This window comes from Micromys minutus, assembly GCF_963924665.1.
Source record: "Micromys minutus genome assembly, chromosome: 4".
Taxonomy (NCBI): Eukaryota; Metazoa; Chordata; class Mammalia; order Rodentia; family Muridae; genus Micromys; species Micromys minutus.
Window position 1 is genome coordinate 25,677,359 of NC_137973.1, and position 17,269 is coordinate 25,694,627.

A 17,269-nucleotide genomic window follows, 5' to 3' on the forward strand; every position below is an offset into this window, starting at 1 on the left:
TTTGGGCTGTACAGAGTGTTAAGTACTTCCCTAGCTATCGACACTTGGTAGGGACAGTCCAGAGGGAAGACACAGTTTTCAAGGAAAACTATGCCAAAAAACTATTAGGATGTATAAGCATGCACATAAGTGACCACTAATGCTATGGGATAGTGATAATGTCATCAGAAACGTTATTTCTCTGTGGAATTAACTAATTCACTTGGAGATAATGACTATTTTTAGTAGGACCAGTTCTTTTCTGTAGTCTTAGAACTCTGCTCTTTCAGCTTAGCCTCCCAAGTACTGACATTTTAAGTATACTCTACCAGGCATAAAATGGAAATGCTTAATGGAAAGGATAAAAGGAGAGATAGAATTTGTGGATTTTAGTAATGCAGATCAATTTACAGAAAATAAAGAACTTAATGTTCTGGGTATGGTAAAATACACCTATAATCTTAGCACTGTAAGGGCTAAGACAGCAGGAACCACACAAATTTTAGGCTACCCTGCTCTACAAAGTAAGTTCTGGGCCATCTGGGGCTATATCACTAAACACTCTCAAAAAACAGAACTTCCAGTAGCCCTTGTATCATGACCTTCACCAAAGGTAACTATTTCTGAAGTCAACTGCCTGCCTGCTAGAGAAATTAGTTTCAACATGCCAGTGGGGACTCCTTCCTGCCTTATACTACTGCAAATACATGTGTAAGATATCTTAGACATAGATATCGTTTATTATTGGTCATGATGGTGTAGATGGTGCGTTTTTAGAAAAGACTTATTTATTTATGTTTCTATGTGTGGGTGTGTGTAGGTGTGTGTGTGTGCTGCCTGCCTGCCTGTGTAAGTTTATGATGCCACATGCATGCAGGAACTGAGAAAGACCAGAAGAAGGCACTGCATCCCTTGGGATTGAATTACAGGTGGTTAAAAGCCTTCCTATGGGTCCTAGGAACTAAATCCCTGTCCTTGGCAAGAGCATCAAGCAAGTGCTCTTAACTACTGAATCTTTTTTCTTCCCTAGCCCCAATTATCTTTGGGTTTTTTTTGTTTGTTTGTTTGTTTGTTTTGTTTTTTGTTTTTTTTTTTTTTGTACTGACTTTTCACTCACAAAAGTTCTGTTGTTCTTACTGTATTTTTGAGACAGGGCCTTATCTTATAACTCAGTCTAGGCTAGTAGTATGTGCCCAAACTGACCTTAAACACAAAGCAATCTTTTTGCTTTAGCTTTTAACCCGTCTTGGGTTGGTTTTGTTGTTGTTGTTGTTGTTGTTTTGTTTCTATGAGACAGAGTTTCTCTGTGTAACCTTGGCTATCCTGGAACTTGTTATAGACAAAGCTAGCTTCGAACTCATAGATCCTCCTGCCTCTTTCTTCCAAATGCTGGGATTAAAGTTGTGCACCACCACTGGGCTTACTTTAATTTTTTTTTTTTTTTTTGTGGTGGTAGTGTATAAGTCCCATGTTTTGTGATAATAACCATGCCCAACTACTTACAGATATTTTAAATTTATTCATCATCATTTTGAGGAACTTTCTATCATTTATTTTAGTCAACTAATTTATTTTCAGTGTCTTACTATTAAAAATGTCACTGGGAAGCAGGATGTGATGGTATACACCTTTTCTCCCAATACTTGAGAGGCAGAGGCAGGTGGATTTCTGTGAGTTTGAGGTTAGCCTGGTCTACAGAGTGAGTTACAGGACAACCAAGGCTACTCGGAGAAACCCTGTCTCAAAAAGGAAAATAAAAAGTCACTATGGGAGTTGGCCAGAACTCCAGTCCCAGTGGTTTCTGACTTCCATGGGCACGGGCAGGCACATTGTTCACATATGTACATATGTGTGAATTACCCATTCATATAAAATAAATAAAATCTCTTTTACAGTGATTTTTAAAGTGTCTCTAATAAATCTGATGTGTGCTGAGCACCTGTATGCAGTAACCTTGCACTTGAGGCCTAGACAGAAGAAAGACTGCATGGCTCTGATGAGTCAGCCAAACATACATTTTCAATTTTTATAATTAGCACATTTTGCAAGGTTGTGATAGTCATTAATCCTACCCCTTGGAAGCATAAGCAGGTGGATCTGAGTTTGAGGCCAGCCTGGTCTACAGACCAAGTTCTAGGACAGCCATGGCTACACAGAGAAGCCCTGTCTCCAAAAAAAAAACCAAGTAAAATTTAAAACTATGTGAAATATTTTGATATAATTGTGGCTATTTTAATTTTTAAATTAATTTTTATTTATGTATGTGAGTGTTCTATATGTCTATATGCACACTACATGCATGCCTGGTGCTCTGTAGGCTAGAAGAGGGTGTGTAAAGCCCTGTAACCAGAGGCCTGGTTGTAAGAGCAGGCCAGTGCTCATAACCACTGAGCCATCTTTTCAGCCCCATGATTGTAACTTCTTATAATTGGCTTTGGTTTATCTGTCTTACTTCCTGTCCTTAATTTTGAGAGTTTAGTTTGGTTAGTTTGTTTTGTCTACTCTATCGTTTATATTTTGTTGGCTTTTTGTAGTTTCCTTAACCTTAGGACATAGAAAAGAGGGAACCAAGCTGGGAAGTAAGCCTCACTAGCAGGACCTTGCGCTGTCCTAGCAACACTAAACAATGAGATGGGACTAAGTTGCCTTAAGACGCTTTCACAAAACTGACATGTGACCATTCTCCATTTTAAGTACATTGTTATTTTCATCACTTTTGTTGGCACAGGCGTTTTATTTTTCACATTAGACTGGCGTGTATATATTTCCAACTAACAAACCTACTTAACAAACTGAAAAACTCCAAGATGCAATGCTCATAAATGTCATTTTTAGGATGCTCATTACAAATTAATCTGAATTACATATGACAAAATGAAGAACGTGACAAGTCCATAAATGTGTAAGAAAAATATCAATTTTATGACTTCATAGATTTTTTTTCAAATAACCTGTTATAAAGTCTCCATTACATGGAACTGTCTAGCATGTAGTGTTGGTTTGTTTGTTTTTTTCCCCCCAACATAATATTTTTTATTTATTCTTGGGTGATTTCACATCATACACCCCTATCACATTCACTTCCCATTCCTCCCTGTCCTTTCCCCCACACATACTTTTCTTACCCACCTCCACCACAAGAAAAAAAGTCTAATTTTTATTATTTATAGTGCCTTTGTCTTATGTTTTCATATATCTTAATTTGTGTAAATATTTGGTAGAATAGCAGGAATCTTGGTTGGTTGGTAGGTAAGTAGGTAGGTATTTTGTTTTTTGGAGACAGGTTTTCTGTGTAGCCCTGACTGTCTTAGAATATACTCTGTAGGCCAGGTTAGTCTCCAATTTACAGGCTCCAGAGTTCTAGGATTGAAGATATGTTTTAATACGCCCAGCAATAACAGGAATCTTAAAATGTCTACAAAATTAAACATTTTGTTGTTACTTATTTAGATTGTGTACCCCAGGCTAACCTAGAACTCATCTACCTCCTGAGTGCTGACATTAAAAAGATATGTGAAGGCAGGAGCAGTCATCACATAGATAAATTGTATTTGTTTTCAAATTGTCCTGTAAGAAGTGTGATTTGGGACTATTCTTCAAAATAGATAATGGGCTTTTGAGGCTGATGAGATGGTGCAGAATGTAAAAAAGCCTGCTGCCAATCCTGTCAACATAAACTTACATAGTAAAAGGAAAGAAACCAGCTCCTGGAAGTGTTGTAGATCAGGACACACACTCTGGGTGTTCTCTGTCTCTCTCCTCCCTCCCCTTCCCTCCCTCCCCTGCCCCTGTGTGTGTGTGTGTGTGTGTCTGTCTGTCTGTCTGTCTGTCTGTCTGTCTGTCTGTCTGTGTGGTGCATGCTGAATGCATGCAGGCCTGTCTGTTTGTAAGGTGTGCCTCCGTTCATACGTAGATAAGATAAATAGATATTAACTAGAGTTGTCTTCTTTTGTTTTGAAACACGGTCTTACTTTGTAGCTCTGGCTTTTTAACTCACAGAAAGTCACCTCCCCCTCTGGATGCTAGGATTAAAGCCCTTCATAACCACACCTGTCTTTAAGTGAGCTCTTTTATTTTATGTATATGAATACACTGTCACTGTCTTCAGACACACCAGAGAGGGCATCAGATCTCATTACAGATGGTTGTGAGCCACCATGTGGTTGCTGGGAATTGAACTCAGGCCCTCTGGAAGAGCAGTCAGTGCTCTTAACCACTGAGCCATCTCTCCAGCCCATTACATGAGTTTTGTAATTATTTCACATCAATATTTTAAAATATTGTTAAGTTTCAAAGTTAAGCTCTCAATATCACTCTTCATAATTTATTATTCCTTTCTAGTTTAAAAACTAGCCTTAAAACTGTGAACCTCATTGCCTTAGAACAGGTATTACCTAGAGTGTATTTGCTCCAAACAAGAGTGGCAAGGTAATATCAAAAGTGACAGATAATTACAGAAAAAAGATAAACTCAAGAGGTGGTGGCACATACCTTTTATCCCAGTACTCAAAGGGTACAGGTAGGAGGATCTTGTGAATTTGAGGCCAACATGGTTGACATAGTAGCTCCAGTTCAGCCAAGACTACATAGAGAAACCATATAGCTAAAAAATAATTAAAAGTGAAGTTTTTCTAATTTTATATACCTGGAAAATACTGTGTATATATGTATATTACAAAGGTGTTTTTTAAATTTCTGTACAATTTTTCCTTTTAATTTTTTTTCTAATTACATTTGTTGTTAGTGTATGAGTTATATCTTGTTTCTGTGTCCCTCTGGGTGTGTAAATGTGCATGTGTGCATGACTGTGTGCATGAATACACTAAAGAGACTAGAAAAGGGTTTCAATACCCTAGAACTTGAATTATAAGTGGTGTGAGCCACCAGATATAGGTTATGGAAACCATAACCTCTGGAAGAGCATTAAATGCTCTTAACCACTGAACTATCTCCTCAGCCCTACCTAAGTGTGCATTTCTATGCCATATATATGAAAATGTTCTGTAAATTTGAAAGATGTCTTGTTTAGTAAAGTGCATTTTGTACAAGCATGAGAACCTGAGTTCAAATCTCAGTATCCACATAAATATTCATGTCTTGTGTCTCTCTAAGGTAATGACGGTAGTGGTGGTGGAGTAATCTCATTCCCAGAGCTTACTGTCTAGCCAAATCTAGCCAATCTGGTTCTCAGGTTTCAATAAGGGACCCTGTCTCAAAAATAATTGGAGGACAATAAAGGAAGATACCCAATATTAGCCTCTGCCCACCACATATGCATACATGTACAGTGACACACACACAGAGTCTTAAAAAATAAAAAGATCTAAAAATGTTGAAAGGGCATGTGATGCAAGTCTGTAATTGCAACAACTAAGAAGGCGGAAACAGGAGGATCTCAAATTCATGGCCAGCCTGGGCCAGATAGTGTGAATCTCAGGCCAGTCTACACTATATTGTACGACCTAGTCCACCACCCTCCCACAAATTACACATTGTTATTATTGTGTGCAGGAAATGACATATGGAGTTGATTCTGTCCATCTTGATGTCAAACTCGGATCACCAAGCCTATAATGCAAGGACCTTTGTTTCACTTAGCCATCTTGCCCTGCTCTGTTAGGAAATTTTAAAAAACACATCAAGAAGTTATATAAACACTTGCTCAATTTTTTATGTTGAAGGTTTTTTGGTTTTTTTTTTTTTTTTTTTTTTGGTTTTTGTTTGTTTGTTTGTTTGTTTGTTTTTGGCTCAGCTTCATTTTACTTGTACTCAGGAGGGTGAGTTAAGATCAAAAGTAGTTGCTGGAAAGATGGTTCAGTGGTTGAGGGTACTTGATGCTTTTGCAGGAGAACAGAATTCAATTCCCAACACCTTTGTGGTAGTTGACAAACATCCATAAATCCAATTCCAAGAGATCCAGATAGCCTCTTCTGATTTCTACATGAACCAAACTTCACATGACACGTATCCATAAATGAAAGCAAAGCACTCACATCCACAATAAGATACGTAAATCAAGGGCTGAGCATGGTGGCACACCTTTAATCCCACACTCAAGAGGCAGGGGCAGGTGAGTCTCTCAGTTTGAGGCTAGCCTAGTCTACAGAGTGAGTTCAAGGACAGCCAGGGCTACACAAAGAAACCCTGTCTCAAAAAACAAAAAAAGAAAGAAAACAGCAACAAAAAGACTGGAGTATCTTCAGCCATAACACCCAGTGCCCAGTCTCTTGACACAAACTAGAGAATTGTGAGTTTTATATGGTAGTAAAGTATGTTCTCACACAAGAATTATGAAAGTTAACCTTAGAATTATTTTTATCTTTAGGTATTTAGATACTCTTGGCAAAATTGTTTCATTAATTTTAAAATAATTTGAATAGATAAAATGGATACAATAAAAATGTAATATATAAATTGATTACAATTATTACTTTCTAGAATGATCTTTGCTGAGTGTTCCCCTAACACTTGCCCCTGTGGTGAGCAGTGCTGTAACCAAAGGATACAGAGACATGAGTGGGTGCAGTGTCTGGAACGATTTCGAGCTGAGGAAAAAGGTTGGGGAATTAGAACCAAAGAACCCCTAAAAGCTGGCCAGTTCATCATTGAATACCTAGGGGAAGTTGTCAGCGAACAAGAATTCAGGTAAATAATGATATTCCAATACAATAATGACTCTGCAAGTCGAGGACAGAGAATCAAAGATGGAAACTTTGCTGTTATTTTAATCACCGATTAGTGATTTAACATTGATGGTGAGAGTAGCTGCCTTCCAATTTAATCAGTAATTGGCTTTCGATCATTTCTCTTCTTCAGGAACAGGATGATTGAACAGTATCATAATCACAGTGACCACTACTGTTTAAATCTGGATAGCGGAATGGTGATTGACAGTTACCGCATGGGGAATGAGGCCAGATTCATCAACCACAGCTGTGACCCAAATTGTGAAATGCAGAAATGGTAAGAAAGCATGAAAAAGTGAAACGAGTACCTAAAATTATACCAGATCCTTCAGGCAGAGCACTGTTTGCTGTTTCTTTGGGTTCTCCTTACTACTCTTGCCAGAAAAATACAGTTATCATGGAAACACTGACCCTAGGACTCACTAAATGCTTATGGGGTACTAGAAACTACTTTACATGTGTGTCATTTTATTCAGCCAGGTTATACTGCAAACTTTGTACCCGCCTAATGGATTTGCCACACAACAAAAAATGAAATGTGAGATTCTTTCATTTAAATGGTCAAATCTAATTGCGAAAGAAAAGAATCAAAGAATTTGTTGAAGGGCTACAGAGTGCTTAGTGGTTGGGAACACACACTGCTTTTTCCAGAGGACTGGGTTTGATACCTAGCACCTGTAATTCCATCTCTGGAGAGATGTAAGACCTCTGGGCTCTGCTAGCAACTGCCCTCACATACACCTCACATACACGTGCGTGTGTGTGCCTAGAAACACACATATTCATATAATCTTTAAAATAATAAAAAGAAACATGTGGGACCTCTTGCAGTCCTATCCCTCAGAAAGCCAATGCAGGGTGCTCAGTGGTTTAGAGTATACTGCTCTTGGAAGGAACCTGAGAATCCATTTGGGTAGCTCCCCTGTGTTATAGCTTCAATTCCAGACGATCTGACTCCTCCCTTCTCCTAACAAGGTGATTTCACTTCTGAGAACCCACATTGAGGAAGAAGAGAACCAACTCCACAAGTTGTGCTCTGACCTACACACACGCATACACATACAATAAGAAAAATAATATGAGGATAGTGTGAACAGCTTCATCTTTTTTTATGAATTTTAATAAAGTGTAATTTCCATACATAAAAATACACAGAGTTTAAATATGTATTAATTTTTAACAGTATATTAATTTATAAAGTCCACATTCCTATTTAAAAAAAAAAAAAGCAAACATCCTGGAAGGTGAGAGACTGGAGATGGAGATCCTGATAGAACACTTACCTAGCAAGCCCAGTAACTCATCCCCTGCCTTTGCCATAATGCTACGTGCCTTCGCTAAGCTAAGGCGCACAACCTCAGCCAGACTGCTTTGCAGCATGAGTTCCATGCCAGCCAGGGCTACAGAGTGGGTTCTTATCTCAAAACAAATAAACCTAACCAGGATCTCACTATGTATGTAGTACTGGCTGGCCTGGGACTCATGTACAGATTGATCAGGCTGTTGCCTCTGCCCACCAAGTGTTAGAATTGTATGTATGAGTTACAACACCCAGCCTCCCTTCTCTCACAGCCCGTCTCCCCATCTTTCAAAACAAATTTTGATCTGGTTTCTTTTATAATCTGTTTTAGGGATGGGGAGAGCTAAAAAAGACATCAATTTCTTGCCTCCACAAAGAACATACACAACACAGACATACCCTACACACATCTATAGTCCTAGCTCTTAAGAAGCTTAAATCCTGAGAATACGAAGACTAAGGCCAGTCTTACATAGTGAGACTGTCTTTTTTTTTTTTTTTTTTTTAATGGCTGAAGAGATGGTTCACTTAAGGGTATATAACGCCCTGCCACTCCAGCTCGACAGTATCTGGCTTCTCCTCTTCTAGCCTCCAAAGTACCAGTTATGCACACAGTATACATACATACATGCAAGCCTCATGCATCAAATAAAAGAAATAAATTGGAGGGGCACCTAAGTGTAGTGATGTGTACCTTTGATCCCAGCAGTCCAGTGGATCTTTTGTGAGTTCCAGGCCAGCCAGAGCTGTGTAGTGAGACACACACAAAAATATAAACAAACCAAGACTCAGCTTGTAAAGATGGTTTCCACCAAACCTGACACCCTGAGGTTTCGTCCATGTTCTCATGCATCTACCCACATGGTGAAAAGAAAGAACCAGCTCCTGGGTCCCATCCTCCCTATGTGTACACACACATTTACACATACATATACATGTGTATGCACACACATATACACATACATATACATGTGCACAGTAGAAGTGTCTGAAAATAACAATGAGGAGACCTGGGTATGACAGTTTCATCTTTGCCTGTTTGACAGATGGCCTCACTCTAACCCTGCCTATCCTGAGACTTGTGTAAACCAGCCTGTCCTAGAACTTACCCTGCCTCTACCTCCTGAGTCATGGGATTAAATGTGTGTCATGGATTCATAGATTCATCTTATAAATTCAGTTCTTTTTCGGTTTTTCAAGACAGGCTTTTCTTTGTAGCTGGGGCTGTCTTGGAACTCAATCTGCCTTGAACTCTCATATAGAAAACATTAGAGAAAAGGGTAAATTCTTTCAAAAACACATTTTCCTAAAAAAATCAAATAACTGGAAACAATATACCCTAAGAAATTGAGTGTAGAATTAAAATAGTATACCAAAAGAAACATGAAGCCCATATCTTCATTAATAACACTTAGACATACTTTTTGTTTAATTTGGTGTTTTTTCTTTGTTTTTGAGATAGAATTCCCTGTAGCTCAGATTGCCTTGAGCACACTGTGTGTGCGTTTACTTGTTTCTCAGTGTGTTCATGTCTGCATACTGATGACAGAGCACCTGTGGGTGTCTTGGCACCACTTTGTAGACATTTCTCTATGTGAGTCTTAGGAACAAGCAATTGCCTCTACCCACTGAGCCATCTTGCCAATCTGACCTTGTGCTTCTTGATCCTCCTATGTATAATTCAATGTCAAATGGGGTACAGGAGACAGTGTCTCAAGAAGGGATGTAGCAGGACTATTCTTAAAATCTAGGGCTAACGTCATGGTGAGATGGCTTGTGGGGTAAAGGCACATGCCGCCTAGCCTGAAGGTCTTCATTTAATCCCTAGGACCCAAATTTTGGAAGGAGAGTATCAACTCCTTGAAGTTGTGCTCTGAGCTATTCATGAGCTATTCTGAGCTCCCCAACACACACACACACACACACACACACAGTGTCATTAAGGGTAATAAAAACTGAAAATAAATAACAATGTTAAAGATAGCCATTGCCAACAAGTTTAATTTCCTGTTATACTGAAAGCCCTAACTAAATGTTGTGGTGGGAAAAGAAAGACATTAAATAGGATTATCAGGCCTCTGAGCTTAGCAATTTCCATGGGATTCTTAGGAAAACACTGTCTCAGACCCACACCAACACAGTAGATTAGAAATAATCAAGGGCTGAGATATAGTTCAATCAGTATAGTACTTGGCCTAGGATCCACAAAGCCTTGGGTTGATCCCCAGCAACTCAAAACAAATATTGTGGTACAGTCCTATAGTCTCAGCCTTCTGGATGTGGGGGAAGTCTGGGCTGAAGAGATAGCTTGGCACTCAGCAGTTGAGGCCACTGGCTGCCCTTCCAGGGGGTCCAGGGTTTAAATCCCAGCACTCCCATGTCAGCTCACAACTGTTGTAATTCCAAAATCTGACATTCTCACATTTACATAAATATATGCAGGCAAAATACCAATGCATATAAAATAAAGGTAAATTTAAAAATTGTTTAAGAAAGTTCCAAGTCAGTCTTCACTCCTGAGGCCATGACTCTCAAAACAAGTTTTTGCTCATCTGTGCATGGTGGAACATGCTTTTAATCCCAGCCTGACAAGAAGAGACATAGCTCAAAGTTGAAAGCCAGGGGCTAGAGTGAGCCACGGCTCAGTGGTTAAGAGCATTGGTTGTTCTTTCAAATGACCTGAGTTTGATTCCCAGCATCCGTGTGGTGGATCACAACTACTTGTAACTGGAATCTGATCTCCTTTTCTGGCCTCTACAGGCAGCGTGCAGGCATGTGTCATTCACGACAAAGCTGCTCTTCAGTAAGGGTGATTTTCCAACTTTGTTCTATCTTAATCCACATGTGACAGTAAATTTCCAGAAAGATGCTCAGGATGTTTTCTAGGACGGATGATAGGTGCAGAGAGTATATACAGATAACCTCAAAAAGAACTGACCACACTTTTTTAAATTGATTTTTTTTCAACTTGATAAAATTAATATGTCTAAAGCCTAGTATATGACACATGATTTTGAGGCCAGACTGTCTTATGTAGTAAAACTGGCTAAAATAATCAAGGGTGAGAAAGATTTATTTCTAATCATCCTCAATAAGAGAAGTTACCTCAGAAATACTTAGAAGACCCTAAGTTTGATCTCGCCCTGTCTGTTAGTTAAGGTTACAATTGTTGTGACGAAGCACCATAACCAAAAGCAATGTGGGGAGGAAAGGGCTTACTTCTCTCAAAATTACATGTAGTAGTCATCATCAAAAGCAGCGAGGACAGAAACTCATGTAGGTCAGGAACCTGGAGGCAGGAGCTGATGCAGAAGCCATGGAAGGTGCTGCTTACTGACTTGTTCCCCAAGCTTTTCTATAGAATAAAAACTCAGCCTGCTTTTTTTAATAGAGCCCAAGGTTACTAGTCCAGGGTGGCACCACCCATAATGGGTTGGACCCTCCCCTTCAGTCACCAATTACAAAAATGCCCTGGAGGCTTGTCTACAGCCTAATCTGAGGGATACATTTTCTTAATTGAGGCTCCCTCCTCTTAAAAGACTTTAGCTTGTGTCTAGTTAACATAAAACTATCCAGCACACCCCTGCAAACAAAGGTAGTTCTGTTCATCAAAAGAATACTTTTTAGGGGCTCAATAGTCTACATGCTCTTCCAGAGACCCCAGTTCATTTCCCAACTAACAACTATCAACTATCTGTAGCTCCAATTCCAAGGGATCCAACTCTCTCACCCAGACACACATGCAAGCAAAACACCAACATGCACAAAATTTTGAAAAAATCATTTAAGAAACAAAAAGGTAACTCCTACATAGTAGTTTATACTAGTCTGTAAATCAAGCTCCAGGGAATACCTTTGCTGGCCTTCACAGACACCTGTACAAACATAGCATCCATTCACAGAGATACACTTAAAAAGGAAAAAAAAATTAAGTTCAGATTTAAAGATTACAAGATGATGGTCTGCTGGTATTCACCAATAATCTCAGCACTTACAAGCCTGAAGCAAGGTGTGCAAGTTCCAGATGCCAAATAAACCAGGTTACTAGAGGGTGTGGCTAATTCAGCAGTCAGGAGGTGTCTGTAAATTGCTTACAGTCAGAACCTGAGTTTAATCCCTACCACCCACTGGAAAGCTGGGCACCATTGTGTACACCTCTTATCTCGGTGCTGGGAAATAGAAACCGATATCTGGCTCGCTGGTTAGGCAGGTTAGTCACTTAGTAAGTTCCAAGATCAGCTAAAAACAGTTCAAAAAATAAGGTTGCCAACAGTTGAGGAAAGACAGGATGTTGTACATATACACATACATACACACAAAAAGAAAACATAAGCCTAAATAAATGGATGTCGGCCAGCAGGATGGCCCAGCAGGTAAAGGTGCTTGTAGCTAAACCTAAAAAAAAAACCCTGAGTTTGATTCCTGACTCCCACATGTTGGAAGGAGAGAACTAACTCCCACGAGCTGACCTCTGATGTATACATGTTTGTGGCACATATGCATCTGCACACATACAAAACTACAATAAATAAATAATAAATCTGGTAATCCATACTTGAAGAGGATATTTATTTGTACATTTCTCTGAGAAAGGACTTCTATTTACCCAGATGCTATAAAATCAAGAAGACTATGCCTTTTCTTTAAAAACACGAAAGTAAAGAAAAAGAAAAAAGTATTCTTTGTGTGTATGTTGGAATATGTATAAGCTCAGAGTTCAGAGGGCATCACATCGTTGGAACTTAAGCTGCCTGATTTACACGCTAGGAACTGAACTGGGCTTTCCTGGAATAGTACCAAGGACTCCTAATCACTGAGCTGTCATCGCTCTGCTAAGGAAGGATAGGCTGAACATGATAAAGCATAGCCTTTCATCTCAGTGCTCAAGAGATGGGGACAGACAAATGAGGAATCTGAAGTTCAGGGACAGGTTGGGCTACATGAAACCTTAAACAGGCAAAGCTAAACGTAGATACAGATTGGATTTCAAGTTTAAGAACTGTATCTGCCCTCCAAAATGTCTAGAATTAAGGACTGACAAAGTGTTCATGAAATAGTATAAAGCAAGCCAGGAGTGATGGCACATTAATCCCAGCACTCAGGAGGCAGAAGCAGGTGGAGCTCTGTGACTTCTGGGCCACCTGGACTACATAGTGAGAACTTGTCTCCAAAAAAATAGTGTTGTAGCTGGTAGTGGCATACACCTTTAATCCCACCCATCACGTGAGAGGAGGAGGCAGGTGGATTTCTGAGTTCCACGCATGGCTAGTGTACAGAGTGAGCCCAGGACAGACAAGGATATACAGAACCCCTGTCCAAAAAACAAACAAAATATGTACATATATGGGGGTGTATCCCATTAAAATTTTTATTATATATATTCAAGATGTGTATAGCTGTTTCACCAGTCCTGACATCTGTGGGGACTTCTGAGAACAAGACTTCCAAAAGGCAAATGTAACGAGAGCTGAGGTGCAAGGCCTTGCACGGCTATAAGCAAGGACTTGGGGATGTAATGAAACACTTGACATAGCCCTAGAGTAGTGGAACTTACAATGTAAGTTAAGGCTAGCCTCAAACTCACAGTGACTCCAAACTTTGGCAAACCAAACAAAAGCAGATTATCTGGCATAAGGTAATTTGGAACCATCAAGATGGTGGCTTAGTTAATGCCAAATTCAGAAACAACCTTCCCACAGATGTCATTGGCTACAAAATTTGTGATGCTGTACTCCTATGGACTTAAACTAATGAAAACATAAATTAAATTGACATCAAAACCATGTGCAGAAATATACACATAAAATTCTGATGTGAGTTTTCTCTTTTTATTTTTTAACAGAATCTCACTATATATATAATACCTAATTATTTATCAGCAGTAGAATAGGTATATAAAGTATGTTTTTAGCTGGAGTAGGAAACTATTCAATATGTAAAGGTACAAACTGATGTGTGCAATGCAGGGTAACACTAAGGGAAAGACACTAGGGATAAAAGTATACATAGTGTGACCAGGATACAGGCAACGTGGCTCAGTGGATAAAGGTGTCTGTCACCAAACCCCTGGCGAAAGAAAAAATTGACTCCCACAACATGTAGGCTGTGACATTTCCATGATACACAGAGTCAGGAACATACAGAGAGGTCAATAATAAAATGTTTAAAAAGTAGGTGTGGTGGCACACATATTAAATCTGAGCATTTAGGAAACTAAGGTAGGAGGATAGCAAATTGCAGGCCAGCCTTGGAGCTATATAGTGAGACTTTATCTCAAAAATAAACAAGGCTTAGCAACAAGAAACTATTGGCAAAGGCTAGGGAGATAGCTTGACCTTTAAGAGTACTTGCTGCTCGTGAAGGGAACTAAGTTCAATTTCTAGCACCCACGTAGGGCAACTTAGAAAAGGCTGCAATACCAGCTACAGTAAATCTTATGTCGTGTTCTGACTTCTGTAGTTACCTCCATATTTTCCACAGACACACACACAGACACAGTGTTTTAAGGGCTGTAAAGATGGTGCTGTGTTTTTGAGCACTTGCTGCTCTTGGCAGAGGACCTAGGTTCAATTCCCAGCACCCACATGATACCTCACAATCATCTGTAACTCCAGTTCTATGGGATCTGTGTCCACCTCTGACCTCCACAGATCCCAGCATACATATGCTGCACAGGCATAGGTTAAACATTGAGATACATGAAATAAATCTTTTTAGGGTGTATATTGTCTATGTTTCATTTATTTGAAGTACAAAATATGCTAAACTAATACACAGTGAAATGAGAAAGAAACTGATTGTGTGGCATGGGTGCTGATTTGGGGGCTTTCTGAGATTATACAGGTAACAGAACTCAGGAAGGTATACATTCAGGTTTTTTGTTTTAGTTTTGTATAGTATGGATTTGTTTTGTTTCCTAGGGATTTAACCTAGAACCTCAACTATACTAGGGAGTTCTCTTTTGGTTTTTTAGGCAGGGTCTTGTTTAGCCTAAAGTGATCTCAAACTTTCTATGTAAAAATTAGTCTTGTCCTCCTGATCATCATACTTTGCCATGGAATAATACAGTTATACACAAGCGCTACCACTCTTTGGTGTTGGGACAGTGCTTTGTTGAGGGTTGTTTTGTTTTTTGTTGTGTTGTGTTTTCACTCTTGTTGATTGAGATGGTGTCCCAGTGTCCATGGTGGCATTTGCTTTTTATCCTAGTACTTAAGAGACAAAGACAGGCATCTCTAAGGTAAGGTCAGAATTCAAAGAAACTAGGGCTACAAACAAGATCCTATTGGGGATAGAAGTGGGGCTTTATGGGAAACGGAGGATGCTCTTTGGAAAGGCAAACATAGTGATGCACGTTTATAATCCCACCACTAGGCAGCTAAAGCAGGAGGGAGTTTTGGCATGAATTTGAGGCTTTGTAAAAAGACAAGGCACTAGACACATAGCTCAGCTATTGAGTGGTTGGCTAATATGTACAGAAGCCTGGCTGTGTTCAGTCACCAATACCAAATAAATCCTGTGTGGTGACATGGACCAGTTGTTGTTTTAGTACCCAGGAGGTGGAGGCTGGAGGATCAAAAGTTCAAGGTCATCCTTGGCTATCTCTTGAGTTTGAGGTTAATATAAGCTGCTACATGAGACCATGCCAAATAATAATTACAGGATGGGGTAACCCTCAAGACAGAAACTAACAAGTCTCTCTCTCTCTGTTTGAGGACAGCCAAGGCTACACAGTGAAACTTCTCTTTGGAAGGGAGATGGGGCAAGGATTCTACATGACCCTGGCTGATCTGGAACTTACTATGTTGACTAAGTTGGTCTAGAAATTACCAAGATCTGTCTGCCTCTCTGCGCCTAAGTGCTGGAATTAAAGATTTGATGGCAGTTGGTTTTATTAAAAGGGAAAGGAAATAAAAGGAAAATCAAGGCTGGAGTGCAATGGTGGGGTGTTTACCTACCACATTATGATAAGATTCATGATAACATGTGATGAAAAATCCCAACTTTTCATTCTGTTCTTTATTTTCTAAATAGGTCTGTTAATGGAGTGTACCGTATTGGACTGTATGCACTTAAGGATGTACCAGCTGGGACTGAGCTCACCTATGATTACAACTTTCATTCCTTCAATGTAGAAAAACAGGTAGAGATTTAGAGCCACTGAGAGACTACTCTTGGCTCTTTGATCTGTGTGTCTCATTGTCTTGAAACTCACCGTACCCTGCTGTGGTCCTCAATCAAGTCCTTTTGTGTCACTTGACTTAAGTTTAGTCTTTCCTTTTTTTGGTTTCTATTTTTTGAGATAGGGCCTTGCTACATATCCCTGGCAAGCCTAGAACTTGCTATGTAGACCAGGCTGGTTCCATGTTGATCAGTTTTAATCAGTTTGATCGGTTGGCTGATTGGTTTGTAACAGAAACCTTGAGTATCCTGATTTGCGTCTAGAGCGCTGAGGTCATAGGTGTTCTTCATCACTTTACTGTTAGAATCAGTCCCTCCTGCCTTGTCCTCCTAGCCTCCTCTTCCTTCGTTTTGGTTTATTTGAGGCAGGCTTCCCTCTGATAGCCTCTGTTGTAAGGGTTCACGCTAGAACTTCCTGCCTTCATCCACTAAGTGCTGAGATTATAGACATAAACCACTAGAATAGACTTCAGTTGATTACTTGCATACTTACATTTAAATTTCTTAATTCATGCGTAACTTTGGTGATCCAGTTGCTCAGGCACCCTCTCTTAACTTGTAGTGAGAAATATACAAGGTTAAAAAAAATTTCTTTCTTTACAGCAACTTTGTAAATGTGGTTTTGAGAAGTGTCGAGGAATCATTGGAGGCAAAAGTCAACGGATGAATGGACTCCCTAGCCATAAAGGCAGCCAGCCTGCGAGCACACATAGAAAGTCTGCACGGTCAAAAGAGAAGCGGAAGTCCAAGCACAAGCTGAAGAAAAGGGTAAACCATGACCTCATGATGTCCCTAAAGGCTGCCCTCAGTCCCCTTTAGGCACTTACTGGAGCAAGGGTCACAGGCTTTCATCGTAACACTGGCTTTATAATTTCAGAGGTGATGTCTGATGGATTCTTTTTTTTTCCCATGCTCTCCCCCACATGAATTTTTAGAGAGGCCATCCCTCTGAAGAGCCCAGTGAAAATATCAACACGCCAACAAGATTGACTCCACAGTTACAGATGAAGCCAATGTCCAATAGAGAGAGGTAAAATGTTTTTTTATTACTGACTTCCTTTTGAATTTGTGTGATGCGCTTGTCAACTTAAATATTGCTGAACTTGATGAAATCGGACTGTTT

The 17,269-nt window shown here is 39.6% G+C and overlaps 1 protein-coding gene across 2 annotated transcripts in view; it reads left to right on the forward strand.

The window, feature by feature from the left end:
* Positions 1–17,269, forward strand: part of ASH1L (ASH1 like histone lysine methyltransferase) — a 114,071-nt gene that overhangs the window by 71,274 nt on the left and 25,528 nt on the right. For both annotated transcript variants that reach the window (XM_080916512.1, XM_080916511.1), the window contains exons 11-15: positions 6,418–6,624; positions 6,796–6,942; positions 16,000–16,108; positions 16,750–16,914; positions 17,082–17,176. In XM_080916512.1, coding sequence (XP_080772638.1) covers positions 6,418–6,624; positions 6,796–6,942; positions 16,000–16,108; positions 16,750–16,914; positions 17,082–17,176 — 723 coding nt within the window. The remainder of the gene's footprint in view (positions 1–6,417; positions 6,625–6,795; positions 6,943–15,999; positions 16,109–16,749; positions 16,915–17,081; positions 17,177–17,269) is intronic.